Source organism: Dermacentor andersoni, chromosome 11, assembly GCF_023375885.2.
Source record: "Dermacentor andersoni chromosome 11, qqDerAnde1_hic_scaffold, whole genome shotgun sequence".
In the NCBI taxonomy this organism is placed as follows: domain Eukaryota; kingdom Metazoa; phylum Arthropoda; class Arachnida; order Ixodida; family Ixodidae; genus Dermacentor; species Dermacentor andersoni.
In genome coordinates this window covers 33,955,923-33,972,049 of record NC_092824.1, presented here as the reverse complement: position 1 = coordinate 33,972,049, position 16,127 = coordinate 33,955,923, and the positions used below count along the sequence as shown (strand labels likewise).

Below are 16,127 nucleotides of genomic sequence, written 5' to 3'. Positions count from 1 at the left end.
GGCCTCTGTCACGACGGCGGCGACTGCTGCTGCGTTTGTTCTGTTCCCGATTGTTCTTCCGTCTTTCGCCTTCACGTCTACTATACGTCTATGTTGCTGGTCAGCGGTAGCGTTATCACAGCGTTCTTCATGTGTCCCAACAGAACTCCTGGAACGCCTTCGGGACGCTGTGTAGCCACTTTCTTGTTGCATTCTTGCGCTAGCGCCGTCAAACCCGATTGTCCCGGGTGTTGTGGTTTGTTGTCGATGGATGGTGGTAGCTTCGATGACCCGGGCTCGACCATCAATGCCGCCGTGGTTATGCATTAGGTTTAACAAGGCCGCCCACTGGCGCAAAAAAAAGCGGCCATAAAACGGCCAACAAGGGACGCACCTTTACGATGCTTGTCTGGACGCGTGGCCGATGCGACAGCGAAGAAGAGGATGCGTGAAACAAGAAGGGGAAGCGCGAAAAACGCGCATAAGTGTCGAAGAGAGTCAGAGCGCCAGAAACAGATGTGCGCTCGCATCCGAACCGGAAGTTGATATCCCCAGGCAACGATAATTGAACTCGCGTCCTCAGAGTCTGTAGCACAAAAAGAAACATGCGAAGGAGACGCTACTTCGAGCCGTGAAAGAAAAAAAAAGCATTGCATGTTAGCGAAAATAACCATCTGAATTGAGGAACTTCATTGTTTGTGCCCATGGGTGACCACCGACGAATTCGACTCGCCACCCTCCTGCCCCCCATGTATTTGCGGACGCAAAGTGAGAAACAGTTGACATGTCTCCCCCGAGCGAGGTAGTTCTCGCGGGCAGGGAACTTTCCGCCCTCTCTCAGCGACTATTTCCAGCCATCGAACCAACAGTGTAAATATTGGCGCATGGAGTTCAGTTGGGCGCGAATCGTTTGAGGGGACGAAGCACACCGAAGCTTTCTTTTCTAGCCAGCACAGCCACCTGAGACACATCGCGAGACGGGATCTGGGCTTGAATTTCAGTGCATACCTGCTCGTTTGTCGGTGTGTACGTGTGCTTGTTGCACGTGTGTGTCAGTGATAAAAAATAATAACGTGTATTTTGATATTCAGAAGCTCAAGTCGAGTGTTTCATGGGAGGCGACATAATAAATGCTTTATATACATCCGAAGAAACGTCAATGCACACTGCCTGTTGATACCGTCCTTTCGAAAAAAAGAAATAGAAAACAAAAACAAGCCTAAATCTACGCATGCAGCTCAGCTCTGGTGAAAGAAAATTTCTACTAACATGCATTCAAGGTTGTTCCTTTTTTTGCTTTCTTTTTGTATATTTTCTTGTGGTTTATCTCTCCAATTTATTGTCAGTTCTCCATGCTTTCACAAAGGTGGATCTCACTTTAAAGAGACTATCTCCTCCGGCTCTTCCTTTTCTTCGTAGTTTTCTCATCCTCGAGCTGAGGATGACAAATCACGAACAAAAAGCGTTCCAGATTAACCGTGTCTTGCGTCGTCCTACTGCGCCTCAAGCCTGAAAAATTTCTTAATCTCACCACACCACATAATCCTCTATGTCCTCCTCATCATCGTGCCACCGATTGCGCAGGTGCTATAGGCGACCACTTAGCAGTCATATGCGTTGCATGAGCTGTACAACACTGCTTTCTGTTATTGCCAGCTAAGTTATCCCCAAATGAAATATGGCAAATCAGCTCTGCGGAAGCGCGCAGGATGGAGGAAGCTTCAATAAGGGAAAGCAAAATTGTGATCCATCCGAATAGTAGCACGAAATCTCAGATGAAACCCCTACGGGTTTCTCAGACAGAAAGCTTATCAGTTGAAAAATTCGTCTTCGTCCAGTAACTGAGCACTACACAAACACCCATCCGGGATGGTCGTTCTGCCATCTTAGTTAACCAGCAGGCTATAATATCGAAGAGCGAATGTAAATTAATGGACATCTCGAAGGACTTGGGGCACTCAATATGGCAAAACAGGCCCGCAGTATCCTGCAAGTTAAAGTTAAGTTCAAAAAAGGCAAAATTTGTCCTCCACACGACGGACCACGAAGGAATGAAGGGAACCATCTTGTACGAAACTACGTTTCTCCTGTTTTTTTTTCCTTTCATGCTCGCTAATTGAAACGGATTTCTTTCCCTGTGACTTAACGCTACGTCCGTGGTTCTGTTCTGTCGATGGTTGCGGAAGCAAGATTATGTACTCATAAATGACGGTTTAGATAGGAATGCCTGCATTTGTCTAACTAAGAAAGATGTGTGCTGTGCTCGGAGAGATCAAGAGAAAAGAGATATATGAAGAAGAGGCAGCGTAACCAGAATACTTGCACGGCGATGGCGCACAGGAAAAGGGAATAAGGAGATATTTGGCTAGAGTGAAAATCAACTGCAATCCAACATAAAGGAGGAAAATGTTTAACACCCATCGTGGTTGCTCAGTGGCTATGGTGTTGGGCTGCTGAGCACGAGGTCGCGCGATCGAATCCCGGCCCCGGCGGCCGCATTTCGATGGAGGCGAAAAGCGAAAACACCCGTGTACTTAGATTTAGGTGCAACTTGAAGAACCTCAGGTGGTCGAAATTTCCAGTCATTCACTACGGCGTGCCTCATAATCAGAAAGTGGTTTTTAAGCTGTTTAACAATGAGTGGAAGAAGGAAAGAAAGAAATAAAAAAGAAAAAAGAGGGAAAGGAATAAAGAAAGAATGAAAAAAGGAGCTTTTTGTATATGCGTCTTCTTTCAACTGACAGGCAGCAAGTGGAATGTATTATCCCTCGAAGGCCTTTTCGTCACGTGGAATACCGGATTTTGATAAGCACACTTGCGTGCTCACGCGTGAATTCACGCCCGGGTACATGCTTATAGTGCATTGTACCCAACGCAATGCAGTTTAATGCAACTTCTTGATAACCTTGTTATTCTCATACGCAGACGAACTGGCGGTTAGGTTATATCGGCGCGGAATTTGTCACCCATCGGGATTTTTATTTTTCTTGCTTACTACCGAATGAATCGATCATATTCTTTGCTCAGGATCTCGTATTGCCTTTTTTTAGATCCAGCTTCTTGGTTTTTGCACTGCAGCGTGCGCTTTAAAAAAGAAAAAGAACTTATCGAGAAAAAGAAAATAAAGAAGGTGAATAGTATACGCCCCCCACTATAAGCGATATTTTGTTTACGTGCGCGACCTTCCGCACGCCGACGCTCGACCGCCAGGCGAGCCCACGCAACCCGCATCGGCGAGTCTGACGAACAGTACCAACAACACGCAATAAATAAGAAAAACATCAAAATAGAAGTTATTTTCCACGTTTGCCACCGACGCCTGCGATGCCAGCACGGCTGGGATCGAGGGCCATAAACAGACGCAGCGACGCGTGAAGCGGGCCACTGAGGCACATATGCCAATGCGAGGCGTGTAGAGCAAATAAAAGCGACATGACCGAAAGCGAAGGAAACAAGGGAAAACACGCTTTAAGAAGCGTCGAAAACAGCCGCTGTGCATGACTCAGGCATCGTCATCGAATGCCTTGTATGCGTTACATTCGCTACGTATACTGCTAGAGAAGGAGACCCCGAAGACTCGAGTCGACAAAATCGGTTGGGAAACCGCGCTACGTCGTAGCGAACGCGCTCTTGCCCGCTGCTTACAAAATTACGCCATTTGTCGCGGTGACTGTCTCGAAGTCTACAGCGTTGCCATTCCGTGTTGCACTAACGCAGTGCGTGCATAACCGGAAAGACCGATAGACGCGATGCCACCGCACGAAAGCGAGACGTGTGTGCTCACTCGCGCCATCTAGCGCAGTCTGCATTGCCCTTATCAGAAATGAGAAGCTGAAGGCCGAGAGGTTTTGGCGGAAACCTCGGAGTTCGGCTGCCAATTATAAAAAATAAACAAAGAATCGCAGAAGTTCATCCGACTTGGGCACAAGAATGCATCAAATACGATGACATGGAACTAAAGATAATGGTCAGCGGCACCTATGATTCGTTTCATACATAGCCAAGAAGGCTACGAAGGCCAGCGAAACCTTTTAGAGCGAAAGCTTTACTACTCCTCGAGGTACAACTCCCAAGGTCAATCTCGGTGCGCGTTTGACCCTCAGCCGCCAGCGCGCGAGCGTTAAGGTGTGACGTCACGTCACGTGATTCACTGCGGAGAGGCGTCGCAGCTGCGCCAGCTCGAGCCTCGCCGTTATGTATCACGTGACTAGGCGAGGGTTTAACACTTGTTTCGCCGGCGCTTGGTCGCTCAGCCCCGTTATGGATGAAGCACGCTCCGGTGCTAGCGCGTTAATTCTTCGCCGCAGGCACCAGGCTGATTCTGAACATCACAGTAACCCTAGTCTTAACCGCGCGTAGCTACATTACAGACCATAAATCAGTCTTTACCTTGGTCAAGCCACAGTGAGACAGTAGTTAAGCCTTTGATGTGCAATAAAAATTCAAAGAAGGAAAACCATGCCAAAACCGTGTCTCAAAACCGTGATGGATAACTGGGTTCAAGCTCCGTTGAACCCCAACCACTTATTTCAATGCTCGCATACACGACCGAAATTGACTACGTCAGAGATTGAAGAAAGATGTAGGTATCCGTGAGCGCATTCAGTGTAGCGATTGACCTACTATATTTATGCCACAAGATACACCTTTTTAGCGCATGGAAGGCGGCACACATTTGGGCCTATTTGCCACTGAACAAGTGCAACGACACGTTTCTCCGAGCCGCGCCCAAAGCGCACCGCTCGTGCTCGCGACCGAAATCGCACCTACTGGAACCAGAGATGACTGCAAATAATACATGAATCGGCGTATTCTGGCTCCTATAAGTTGTAGCACTTATAATGCATGAAGTCGTTATTGCGCGAAAAGCGTTAAAGATAAAAAGAAAGGAAAACAAGCTTACTCAACTGCAGTTAATACCTACTTAAATGTATTCATGGTGTGATTGGCTCATGAACCGTGTGTGTGTTAATATGAAGTGGGGTTTCTGAGCTATAGATATTAGTACTAAAGAGCTGCATGTTATAGGAATAAATTAGATTTTTTTTCTTTCATGGAGTTCAACACAGGCTATATTACATAGACATATCTACATTCAGCACATCATGCATATATTATGCGGCAAAATTTTCAGTGGTGTTCCATAGTGTCATGTTGCACTCGTGGTTCTTCTGGTGCGTCAGTCTGTTCGTGAAACTGCGGATCGAAACGCGCAAGTGTCACTGCGCGTTGGCTTGCCCGTAAGCAAGGCTGTCCTGTGCCACTCGTCGATGTTAGACGCCACATATGTACGAAAAAATTAGTGCCTCTCCCGTAATCAAGAGTTGATGTACGCATGAAATGGCAACTAGCCAACAGATTGGTTGGAGGTGATACAAGCCACAATCTTGCAATTGTTGTAGTGCATGTTTGCGAAGACACACTCCCCCACACCACATCGCAGCACGCCGTACTGTGCACTGGTCTATACGGACGCTGGCCAGCTGGAAGATGGAAACCGGCTAAAGGTCGCACGACAGGCAGCGAAAGACGCCCGGTAATGCACGACAGACGTCGAGAGACGCCTTGTCGTTGGAAATGACAAAGTTCAGCGTACTAGAGGTTAAAGCTTGATATTGTGGAGAAACACTAGGAAGAACTCGGAATCAATATCTTTTGTAACTTGTTTGGGTAGTAACTAGCGTTTGTAAGGTGGTCCTCTAGAATGGTTGGGGGCCAGAGACTGCATTTTTAAAGGTTTCGACTGGTTGCCCGGATGATATCGTGTTGTTCTCGCAACTTGTGGCAAAGCCAGTGTCAAGCAGGCACCAGTTAATATTTCATTTGCCAGTATGTTTTGTTTACATCTAGTATGATGTATTACATGTGCTATACCCTATATTGTCCTGTACGTTCATACCACAGTTGTAAGCGTGCCTACGGGTGAATAACTTTTCTTGTCAACTGGCCCGGATAACGGCTCTGGCTTTTGGCTCAAGGTCACTTGAAGGTAACCGACAACGCGAATTACAAGCATTTCATACTTGACAGGAGTGGAACTCGGCTAGAAAGCTTTGCTATAAAATGAGCGTTGCTCAGGAGCGAGATTTCAATGAATGCACTACTTTCGTAGCTTCCCCAACGCTGGGGCCTATATGAAACGGATTACAGATCTGCAGAATAATCCGCGTGTTCCGACGTGCCTGCTGCCTATAATGTTCTGGCTTCATTTCAGCTGCTATGGGCGAAAATACCGCCCATTAGCCCAGCAAACACCGTGTAGCCGCGAAAATTGAGGTTGCTTCATGGAAGGTTGCTGTTCGTCTGGCACGGGTGAGCCTTGACCAGTTTTACATTCGTTATTTTGCGTCCGCGCGATGTGCTCTGCGATACTCTATGACAGCACGGTGACATAGCGAGGCACGAGAAACAAATAAAGAACTGCGCGTGGCTTGCTTTGGGCAGGAATCCCTGCGTCTTGCCTAGCTGAGCACGACGCCGTTATGCATATTGTCCTTGCTGTTCCCGTCGCCACTCATTGCGTTCACGCTGCTCTTCGAGAGTCCTAACTATGTGTGGCCCTTCCAAAACGCTATCGTAGCACAAATGAAATCGTTTGTAGGCGGGTTCTTTTTTTCCATACGAAAGTGTAGTGACGTCTCTCCCTGTTTCGTATACTACAGTTGCCACTTCCCGGCAAGTGCAGCTTATGCAACTGCAATATTTACCGGGAGACGCTTGCGGCGAACGCTATGCGGGAAGGCGAGCTTTCCGGTTCTTTTTTTTTCTCCCCCTCCCCACGGATTCGTGGAGGCGAGCGCCATCTGGCGGTGCTACAAGGAACGCAGCGGCGCACGCCTTCCGCTGTGATCGCTTGAGCTTTTGGCTACGGAGACGAATATAGCCCGGGATCCTAGCTTCGCCATAAAATGTTTCCACACTCTCTTAATCCTGGCTGCACTGCTGAACGGCGCTCCATGAATCTTCAAACACCATTTTCAATGCGCTTAAGAGAAGGAGCTTGAGTAACAGAGCACATGGCGGTCTCTTTCTTGGCATTTCCTATCACACTGTCGCCACACTAGGTGTTCCAGTCCCTGCGACGCTCGTTTGATGTGTGGAAAGCCATGAGTTCGAATCTGACCCAGGTTTGCGCGCTTAGGTCATGGGAGCGGAACTCAAAAAGTTTCGGAGCCGTATGATTTCGGTGACATTTAAGGAAGCGTGGAAACGCCGAATCATTACACAGCCTCTCCTCAATTCCATCCGGCGCACTTTGGAGGATCGAGACCGAAGTTATCATCAGTTATCACGACTCCCCACAGCACCAGGTGACGGACATGACTGTGCGAGAACTTGCAGCTAACGCGCGTGGTTTTAGTAAACAAAGAAATCCGTTCTATGCGGACAGAATGCAAGCAACGCTTGAGGTGGAGCAACGCATCGTGTGGAGCTCTCCTATACTTAGTGAAAAAAAGAAGTCTTGCGCAAGTGCATGATGATTTTAAAGCAAGAAGCAACTTTTTTCTTTGCTATTTCACCCGTTTTTATGATGCTTGTTGGGGTCGGACTTTCACGGCCAATAAAAAGGCGCTGATGCAAAGGGCGAGGGCTTTCGCGTAACCGTCGCCGAACGCCAACTGCTAAATCTAGTTACAATGCGCGTACTGTCACGCGAGAGCTTTTGCGCACCAGAACTGGGCCTCTTAATGCTGTGACTGACCCATAGAATTCAAAAATGTCCGCGGGCCAGTTGGCATAGCGGGCTCAACAGATAAACAACAACTGAGCACTGCTTGGTGACATGGCTTGGGCCGCTTTTGAAGGAAGGGAAGCACTGAGGAAAACTGGTTTTGAATAAAACTCCCAGGAACATAGAACAAAAGAAGTGCGTCCCTAAAGTGAAAAAAATCACTCCATCTCAAAAGCGTGAATACCGGATTGAGGAAGCGGTCGAGCAAATTTAGAACCAAGTACAATCTAACCGCAAGTGTAAATAGACAAACCGGAGTCATAAACAAAGGGAGAGGCGGGAGAGAAACATAGATCGTAAATGGGATCTAAAGGATAGAAAAAAATAAATACTGTGGACATTTACAAATCTGGTAGCAAAGATATCAGGAGCGAAAAAATGTACATTAACAAAAAGAGCAGTTTCTTGCTATTTGAGACTCCGGTTGGTTGTTAAAGAACCAAAAACGCACTGGAACAAATATACGGAACAGGATGAAACATGTGCCTGCTGCAGCAAAAGACCGGAACCGACTGAACGCATCGTAATGAAATGCCAATAAGTTATTTACACAGCGAAACCCATCGGGAACGACCACCTTCGAGCAGCTCAGGGACTCAAAACAGATTGAAGAAATAACTGGTCAGCAGTCCAGATAAGTAAAACACCTTTAGTGTATAGGTTTGTGAAGGAGCAAAACCGGATCATTTACAGGCACAGGCAACTGTAAAATGTAGATATAGAGGTTTCTATGATGAGAAATAAAATGGAGATGCATGTAGGCAAGGTGCTAAGCCATGGTAGATGCATAGTAAGAACCGATTATTTAAAGCAGGCTAGGTACTCGTCCCGTTTGAAAGGGTGTGCCTGTAAATTATCATGATCATCGTCATCATCGTGGGAGCGCTCTGGAAGGGCAGCACTTTCCCCCTGTGGCGGTTGCCGGAAAGTCGCTTTCCACGCCGGCTTTCGTCCAACCGCACACAGCACACTGAGCGTGCGTGCGTGCGTGTGTGTGTGTGTGTGCGCATGTGTGTGTGTGTGCGCGTGCGCGTGTGCGTGTGTGTGCGCATGTGTGTGTGTGTGTGCGCGCGCGCGTGTATGTGTGCGCGTGCGCGTGTCTGTGTGTGTGTGCGTGTGTGCGCGTGTGCGTGTGTGCGTGTGTGTGCGTGTGTGCGTGTGCGTGTGTGTGTGTGTGTGTGTGTGTGTGTGTGTGTGTGTGTGTGTGTGTGTGTGTGTGTGTGTGTGTGTGTGCACAAGGCACATGTGCATAGCTGTGGTGGTGGTGGTGAATAGTAGCAACAGGCGGGTTTAGCTACCTGAAGTACCGCTAGAGATGTGCAAGTGAACGGCTGCACCTTTACACGGAATGGCGCAGTGAAACAGAAAATGCTACCTAATAACATTACTGCGACAGTACAAAGCGCATCATTCGTTTCATAAAGTGAATATATGTTTCGTGAATGGTTCGGTCGATGACCTTCTGGGCAACCTTTTTGTGCTGTTCACATATGTGAGCGGGTTTTGTCAGACTTATGCCGACACATATTGGCTAAGCACTAATGAGCCCGTACGTAGACGCAACGAAATCCCCATAGTCACACGCCAGAACAGACAATGTGATCCGCGGTAGTTTCTGGCCAAATTAACCAACTTCGTCTAGCACGAAGTCAGAAAGGGGAAAGAAAGCGGCAGCAGCATTTCACAAAGAAATTTAAACGCAGACCCTCTCCGAGAACCCTTTCACCACCCCCATGGAGCAATCGTGTCATTAAAAGCCTTTCGTTAAGGATGTTTCAAACCTCGTTATCTTCGTATGGAGTTATCAATCTGCGGCCTACTTCACATCTGGCTCGTTTCCAGCGAGTCTCAGACAGAGGATGGCTGGTTTCGCTTGCACTGGACACTAACGCAGTCGAAACGTACTCACACATCAAACAGCGGCCATCAAAGAACAACAGAAACGCGTGGAAGTGTTCTGTAAGTGAACACGTCATCAGCGGAGCACAGAAAACAGACAGTTCTCTCCAGCAGCACAGACGTGGCAAATAGCGCCGCGCCTGGCACTTATTTCTCGAGCCTTTTTGCGAAGTAGAGAAAAGGGGAGCGAGCGTTTTCTTATAGCGCAATGCACTTTCCTGACTTTTTTTTTTTTTTCGTCGATTCAGAGACTGCGGAACGTTTCAACGAGCGTCGGTTACAGAGCGCCAGACGGTAGCTTGAGTCTGCGGTTCTTCAAACCCTACTCTCTCGTAGGCTTCTGTGTGCCGGTCCTTTCTCGCGCTTCCGGCGATTCGATTACCCTGAACGACTGCTTGCGCAAGAGGGCTCCTAACTCTGGCACGCACCGCTGTGAGAAGGGTTTAGGCGTTGCGTTGCCATCGCAGTTAACTGAATGGCGGCAACGAGAGGCTTTCATCTTAAGAAAGACTGACGGGCCACGAGGACGCTCTGGTATTTGCGCGCCCAGTCTCCGCACGACAGAGTCTAAGTCAATAGAGAGAAAGAGTCGAGGAATGGGTGGAAGGACAGACAATCTGTGCACGAGTGTGGCGCTACGATAGTTTTCTGTCTAGGGGCAGGATGAATTCGTCTTTCGTATCGTTTACTTTGACACTTCTTACAAGAAAACTTTATTACGCCTCTTTTTATGCGTATTATGCAAAGCACCATCATAGAAATTATTTGAAATGCGGACTCTTTATCTTTGTTTATTGGTGTATGCGGGCATCCGTCTTGTTGCGTGTAACACTTGCAAAACTTGGTGTCACGACGCATACTTCAATGTACTCTTTTGTTTGACATCTTTCCATAAAGCAGTCGGTGACCAACCTAAGAACTTAATGCAATAAATTATGGGCTTTTAAGTGCCAAAACCACTTTCTGGTTATGAGACATGCCGTAGTGGGGGAGTTCGGAAATTTCGACCACCTGGGGTTCCTTAACGTGCACCTAAATCTAAGTACACGGGAGTGTTCGCATTTCGCCCCCATTGAAATGCGGCCGCCGTGGCCGGGTTTTCCCGCGACCTCGTGCTTAGCAGCCTAACACCATAGCCACTAGGCAACCACAGCGGGTTGAACGAAATTGAAGCTCCATCCGCAAAAACGCAGCACAACTGCCCTTCACGAATGACAGAGAGTCGAACCAGCTGCAGCCCGCTCACGGTTTTAATGACAGTGCTCTGCTAATGTTACAGCTAAGCGAATTGGAAAACAAAAGCTGGTTAGTCCAAACAACAATGTTAAGTTTCTCAGGGAGGTACCCGTAAACAAATGAAATTATTGGCTTTGAAAATAACATTTCTTACGTTTCGGTCTGGGTGGCAATCATATTAGGGCTTACGGGGCGCGAGATGGGTCAGCCTCTCCGACGCCACGGTGGCTCCACGGTCCTGGCTGGATAAAAGTGTGCCGACACTCTTTAAACAAAATTGCACCCTTTAGGTCGTGTCTTGCCACGCAGCGATAATCGTAATCTTTCTTGACCGCATTTCCTTGCTTTAGCGCTGTGAGCCCGGTACCTCCAAGTAACGAAAGGCATGCGCGTTTCAGCATGACCTAGCATTCTCGACAGGAAAGTAGCGAGCGCAGCGTTTTCAAGAACGGAAACGCAAGCAAGACAGACGACGATTATTGTTGTGCAGCAAGATACAACCCAAAGGGTATAAATTTGTTTAAGAGCGTAGTGCGTGCGTCATTGGCCACGTGATGGCGCAGCCAATGGGGAGGAGGTGGCGCCAGGTCATGAGTGTACGAAGCTTGTTCACGACGTTCCGAGGTCTACAAACGGTAGAATGATTTCCCATTCGCACAAGGAAGCAATCTTAAGTCTAGATCTACCGAATTTTTTTATTCTTAAGTTGTTTGGTTCGAACGTGCTATTCCATACTTAAGGACGTAGAATTGTTCAACCGACTCAGAAAGTTGTAGCGCGTTCCATCGCGTTATTATGTGACTTCTTCCCTCTGTATATTTCGTTGCTCCTTTCACATTTCATTCAGTTCACCCCTTTTCTGAGCACAAGGTGACTTACACTGACTAACCTCCCTCTCTTTTTTCCCTCTCGTTTCTTTCTTTCCCGCACAGGTTGTCACTGACAAACGTGTGTGTCTGTGAATCTGTTTAGCGCACCCAACGAAATGCGACGAGACGGGCGCTTGTCCGAATGTGTATGTTATTCCTATGTCCGCGTGTCCCAGTACTACGATGAGGAAGCTATGGTCTAGGAGGCATAATTAAAGACCGATCACTCCGGTCGCTCCTCTAACGCCGTTCTCCACCGCCGCGCCTCAGGGCTGGCAGCGCGGGCGGCGGCGTGACGCTGTCGGCCGAGCCCTCGTGCTGCGGCGCCGGCGACGACGACGGCGACGGGGGCGACCCGGCCGTGGAGCCCCTGGAGGAGGCGGCCTGCTTCTACGGCGCCGTGAGCCGGGAGACGGCCGAGTGGATCCTCTGGGAGCGGGGGTGTGCCGACGGCCTGTACCTGCTGCGCCGAAGCGGGCCCGACTATGTGCTCTCGCTCTGCTTCGACCGCAGCGTGCTTCACTACCGGATACGCAGGCTCGCCGGGGCTGGTGAGAGAGCCGCTGTCTGGGCAGCGTTTGCCATCTTTGTTTTTTTTTTAATTTTTATTTATGCTTGCGATGAAAGGGGTGCGTTGGCATACAAATGCGGCGCCGCGGCTATTCGTTGTTTCTTGAAGAGTGCCTTACGTAGACACACCACAAACACACCAATACACGAGCCTGATGTTAAAGTACAGTTACAAGCACTGCGACGTTAAAGGTGGGACCTCCTGCCGCTCGGAACATGCAGAACACTCTGGTGGACGACTGGTGCGCTTTCCTAGTTTGTATGTTTAGCGGAAGCACGCAGAGGATGCACTGAAAGAAAATGCTGTGCGTCTTCGTCATCACTGCCGCAATCGCCTTACTGGGCGAAGACAAAAGCGTGGCTGCCGTCTAAATGTACGTGGCAAGTGTCCTGCTATCGCGCATCGCTTGAGGTGAAAAAACGCTAATGAAAAAAAAAATTATTCCTACCCGACGGTGGCGATAGTGATGGCGTTGCTACAGGCGGGGTTAGTCTGGCATCCATCCACCCGAAATCAGCCCGAAGTTACCCGCCGTTGGTGGTTTAGTGGCTATGGTGTTGCGCTGCTAAGCACGAGGTCGCCGTATCAAATTCTGGCCACGGCGGCCGCATTTCGTTGGAGGTGAAATGACAAAGCACCCTTGTACTTAGCTTCAGGTGAATTTTAAGGATCCACAGGTGGTCCAAGTTTTTGGAGTCCCCCACTACGGCGTGCCTCATAATCAGATCGTTGTTTTGCATGTGAAATCCCATAATTAAAAACAATATATCCGAAGTTGCAAGAAAACACGTATCGGTGGGTAAAAAGAATGCTTCTTAGGCGAAAAAAAGTTTCGAATCTTTCCTGCTGTAAACCAATACCGGTTTCATGAAATCGTACACCTTGCAGCACTGTTGGGTGGAAGACAATAAATTTGCGTTTTCATGCACTTCTTTGCGCCTTGAAGATTTTCTCTACTAGACTGTGCTGATCGTAAACGTATTTGTGGATTTCTACTGAATGATCGCGCAAATAATTGAATTGCGGGCTTAGTTTCGCCGAAACGGGAGAAACTAAATTCCATAAACTTGGAAGACTCACTACAGCGTTTAAAACAGAACGTGTTTTGTGTCCGAATGCTTTCTTCGGCCTAGCCTAATAATTATTATATAATCAATATACTTGTCATTCCGCCAAGACAACAACAACACACGCACGCTGTCCCTGCGCAGTCCTAGTGAGTGAGCCACTCAACTGGGGCCACACTCAAGCGCTCTTTCGGAAATTTCCGGGACAAGCAATTAAGTCATAAAACGCCACAAATCTGTGTTGCTAATAAGCAGATCAATCTGTCGGAATGGCGGTGACACGCGCAACACCGACTGGCTGCTCAGCAGTGGGACAAACTTGATATCATCTACACAAGCCTCATGAGGGCAATTACGGCCATCCGCCGTGTAACGCATGTACCAACTCTACAAGAGCACGCGCAACTTAACGCCATTACTGAGCTTGTTGAGCAGCGAGAGCAAGCAAGATAGCTCAAAAGATGCCACACACCGACCGCCACGCCACGCCGTTCCTATTTCTGCAGAGATTGTTCCACGACTACGAGCTAGCACAATCTTGCACTATGGAATCAAACATCAGTGGTCACTAACAAGACGACAAAGCTCCACCGGCGAGTTCAACCAATTCCTGCATGTAAGACCAGCCTACCTACGGGATACTGTGTGATCTACACGGACATGGTGATTAATCTAAGAGGATGACAAATCAGTTACACGAGTCCGAGACACCCTGAAATCCAAACCTCGCGTCGCTCTGCGACGGACTTTTCAGACCCCGTATTATTTGAGCTGTAGCCTATACAGGATTTTATAGAAACCCTCATTTACCTGCTTAAGATGCTAACACTCTCGGCGCGGCTAGGCAGCCCAAACAAGTAACAAAACCATTGCCTACCTATTTATGATCAGATTCGTAAAATTAACAAATTCAGACGTGTGAAAATTGCTGTTTACTTCTTGATGCAAGCGCATGGCCGTGATCAGAACAATGATATTGCAGACCGCATCGCTCACTCTTTCTCGACACCTATAAGCCTCCTTTCTTCGCTTCCCTCTGACCCTCGCTCCGTTCACATTGCCCGAAACTCTATCGCCCGCCGAGACACGCGTGTACTCGTCCCCCCTTTCCCCTTATGTCTGCTCACTTCCCCACAATCATTCTCGGGTGAAGGAACTTTCTCTCCGGAGTCTTAGGGCCGGGGTGGTCCTTACACCAGCCGTCACTTGACCTTGGAGTCAACCCTGTGAACATAACTACCAGTGCCCGAAGTGCATCAGCTCCTGCGTCCTGCAACATATGCCCGTCACCTACATCGGACGTTCCCTTGTACAAATACAGTAACGTGCACTTAGACGTGTGAAATTGAACAATGACCAACCTAAAGACTGAACGATTGAATATGGACAACATATTCTACAAGTCACCGTTGCAGTATCCACATGAAACGTGCCGTCATGCTTATATTTAATTTCACGCTGAATTTGTGCTGCGTGGCAATCCAAGCGGATAAAAAATATGGACGGTGACACAAGAAAAATGACTCGGAGTAGTGGTGCGAAGCCTGTCCACACCGTCCTAAATAGGGCATTAATCTCAGTATATAGCTGGACCTACCTTAATTGCGACATTCCCATGCGAACTTGTGCCGCCGAAAACTCTGATCTCATGCGATACTTTGGCCCTTCTAGTTACTGCATGGGTGAGCTCTCTATTGGAAAACGGAGGCAACATAGGAGTCAATGGTCAGACACCCACTTTCTGTTATCCTTCCTCGCTGAAGGTGAAATTAACTTTGCCTCCATCAGAAATGCTCAGTTTGGACGTCAGGATACCACGTCGTGTCTCATTTTTTACGTCATTCTTACCGCTCCGTAAGCTTATGCAGCAATTTGAGTGCATCCTGACTTTCCTAACAAAGCTTTAAGGCCCACTTCGCTTGATCGTGACATTACACAGTGACCTGCACGTGCGAGTGTCAGACGTGATTTCGGTAGCATCCCCGTCAAGTGCTAATTAAAAATGTCAATAGAAAATCTATTGTCACCATATTTCTTTCATCTTCAGAATGGTAAGAAAGCGTAGCCCTGAAGAAAACTTCAAGGGTTTTCAGTTCTTGAGCGACTATGGACAAGTTTGTACAATGTGGACTTAATGCGACTGAACTATTTGTAGGAACATCACCTATTTCATGTCTAGGATATTCTGAAGCCACCCACGCGGCCACTTAAAAATATTGCTGATATAAAACATCCCAAAAATATAGCAGAGGTGAAACCACTACATGACCACATGCTGACACCTAGAGCAAGCATGCTTGTTTTCCAACTCTTTATACTAAAACGGTTCACATAGATTATCGAAACTTGCTGTAACGTTTAATCCGAAGGGTTACAATTTGTAACCGAAACGCTTTACACACCTATATATTTTGTCGGTAGTTTTTCCTTTTGACGTACCCTATATTGGTGCACACAATTGTGCACACAGCGTCTGGAGGGGATAAATGGACCGCCACTGTGTTTCTCTCAGGCGTGGAGCTGTGTGGCCTGCCGGGCCAGCAGTTCCGCGACCCGTGGGCCCTGCTCGAGGGCGTGCAAGGCCTGGCCACGAGACCTTCGCTGCCCTGCAATCGGGCCAGGGACGCCATGCTGCCGCCCACGCACTGGGGGCTCTCGGACGACACCGTGCGCGCCTTCATGCTGCTCAAGGCACGCCAGTGGGGCATGGACGTGAGTGGACGCTTTGTCGGAACGGAGCGCATCCGTTGTTCGCGCTACTGAGGGAAAACAGC

At 48.3% G+C, this 16,127-nt stretch overlaps 1 protein-coding gene across 1 annotated transcript in view; it reads left to right on the top strand.

Moving 5' to 3' along the window:
• The window catches only part of LOC140213976 (tyrosine-protein kinase SYK-like), a 134,167-nt gene that overhangs the window by 97,812 nt on the left and 20,228 nt on the right, over positions 1-16,127 (top strand). The window contains exons 2-3 of the mRNA XM_072285178.1: positions 11,986-12,266; positions 15,866-16,065. Coding sequence (XP_072141279.1) covers positions 11,986-12,266; positions 15,866-16,065 — 481 coding nt within the window. The remainder of the gene's footprint in view (positions 1-11,985; positions 12,267-15,865; positions 16,066-16,127) is intronic.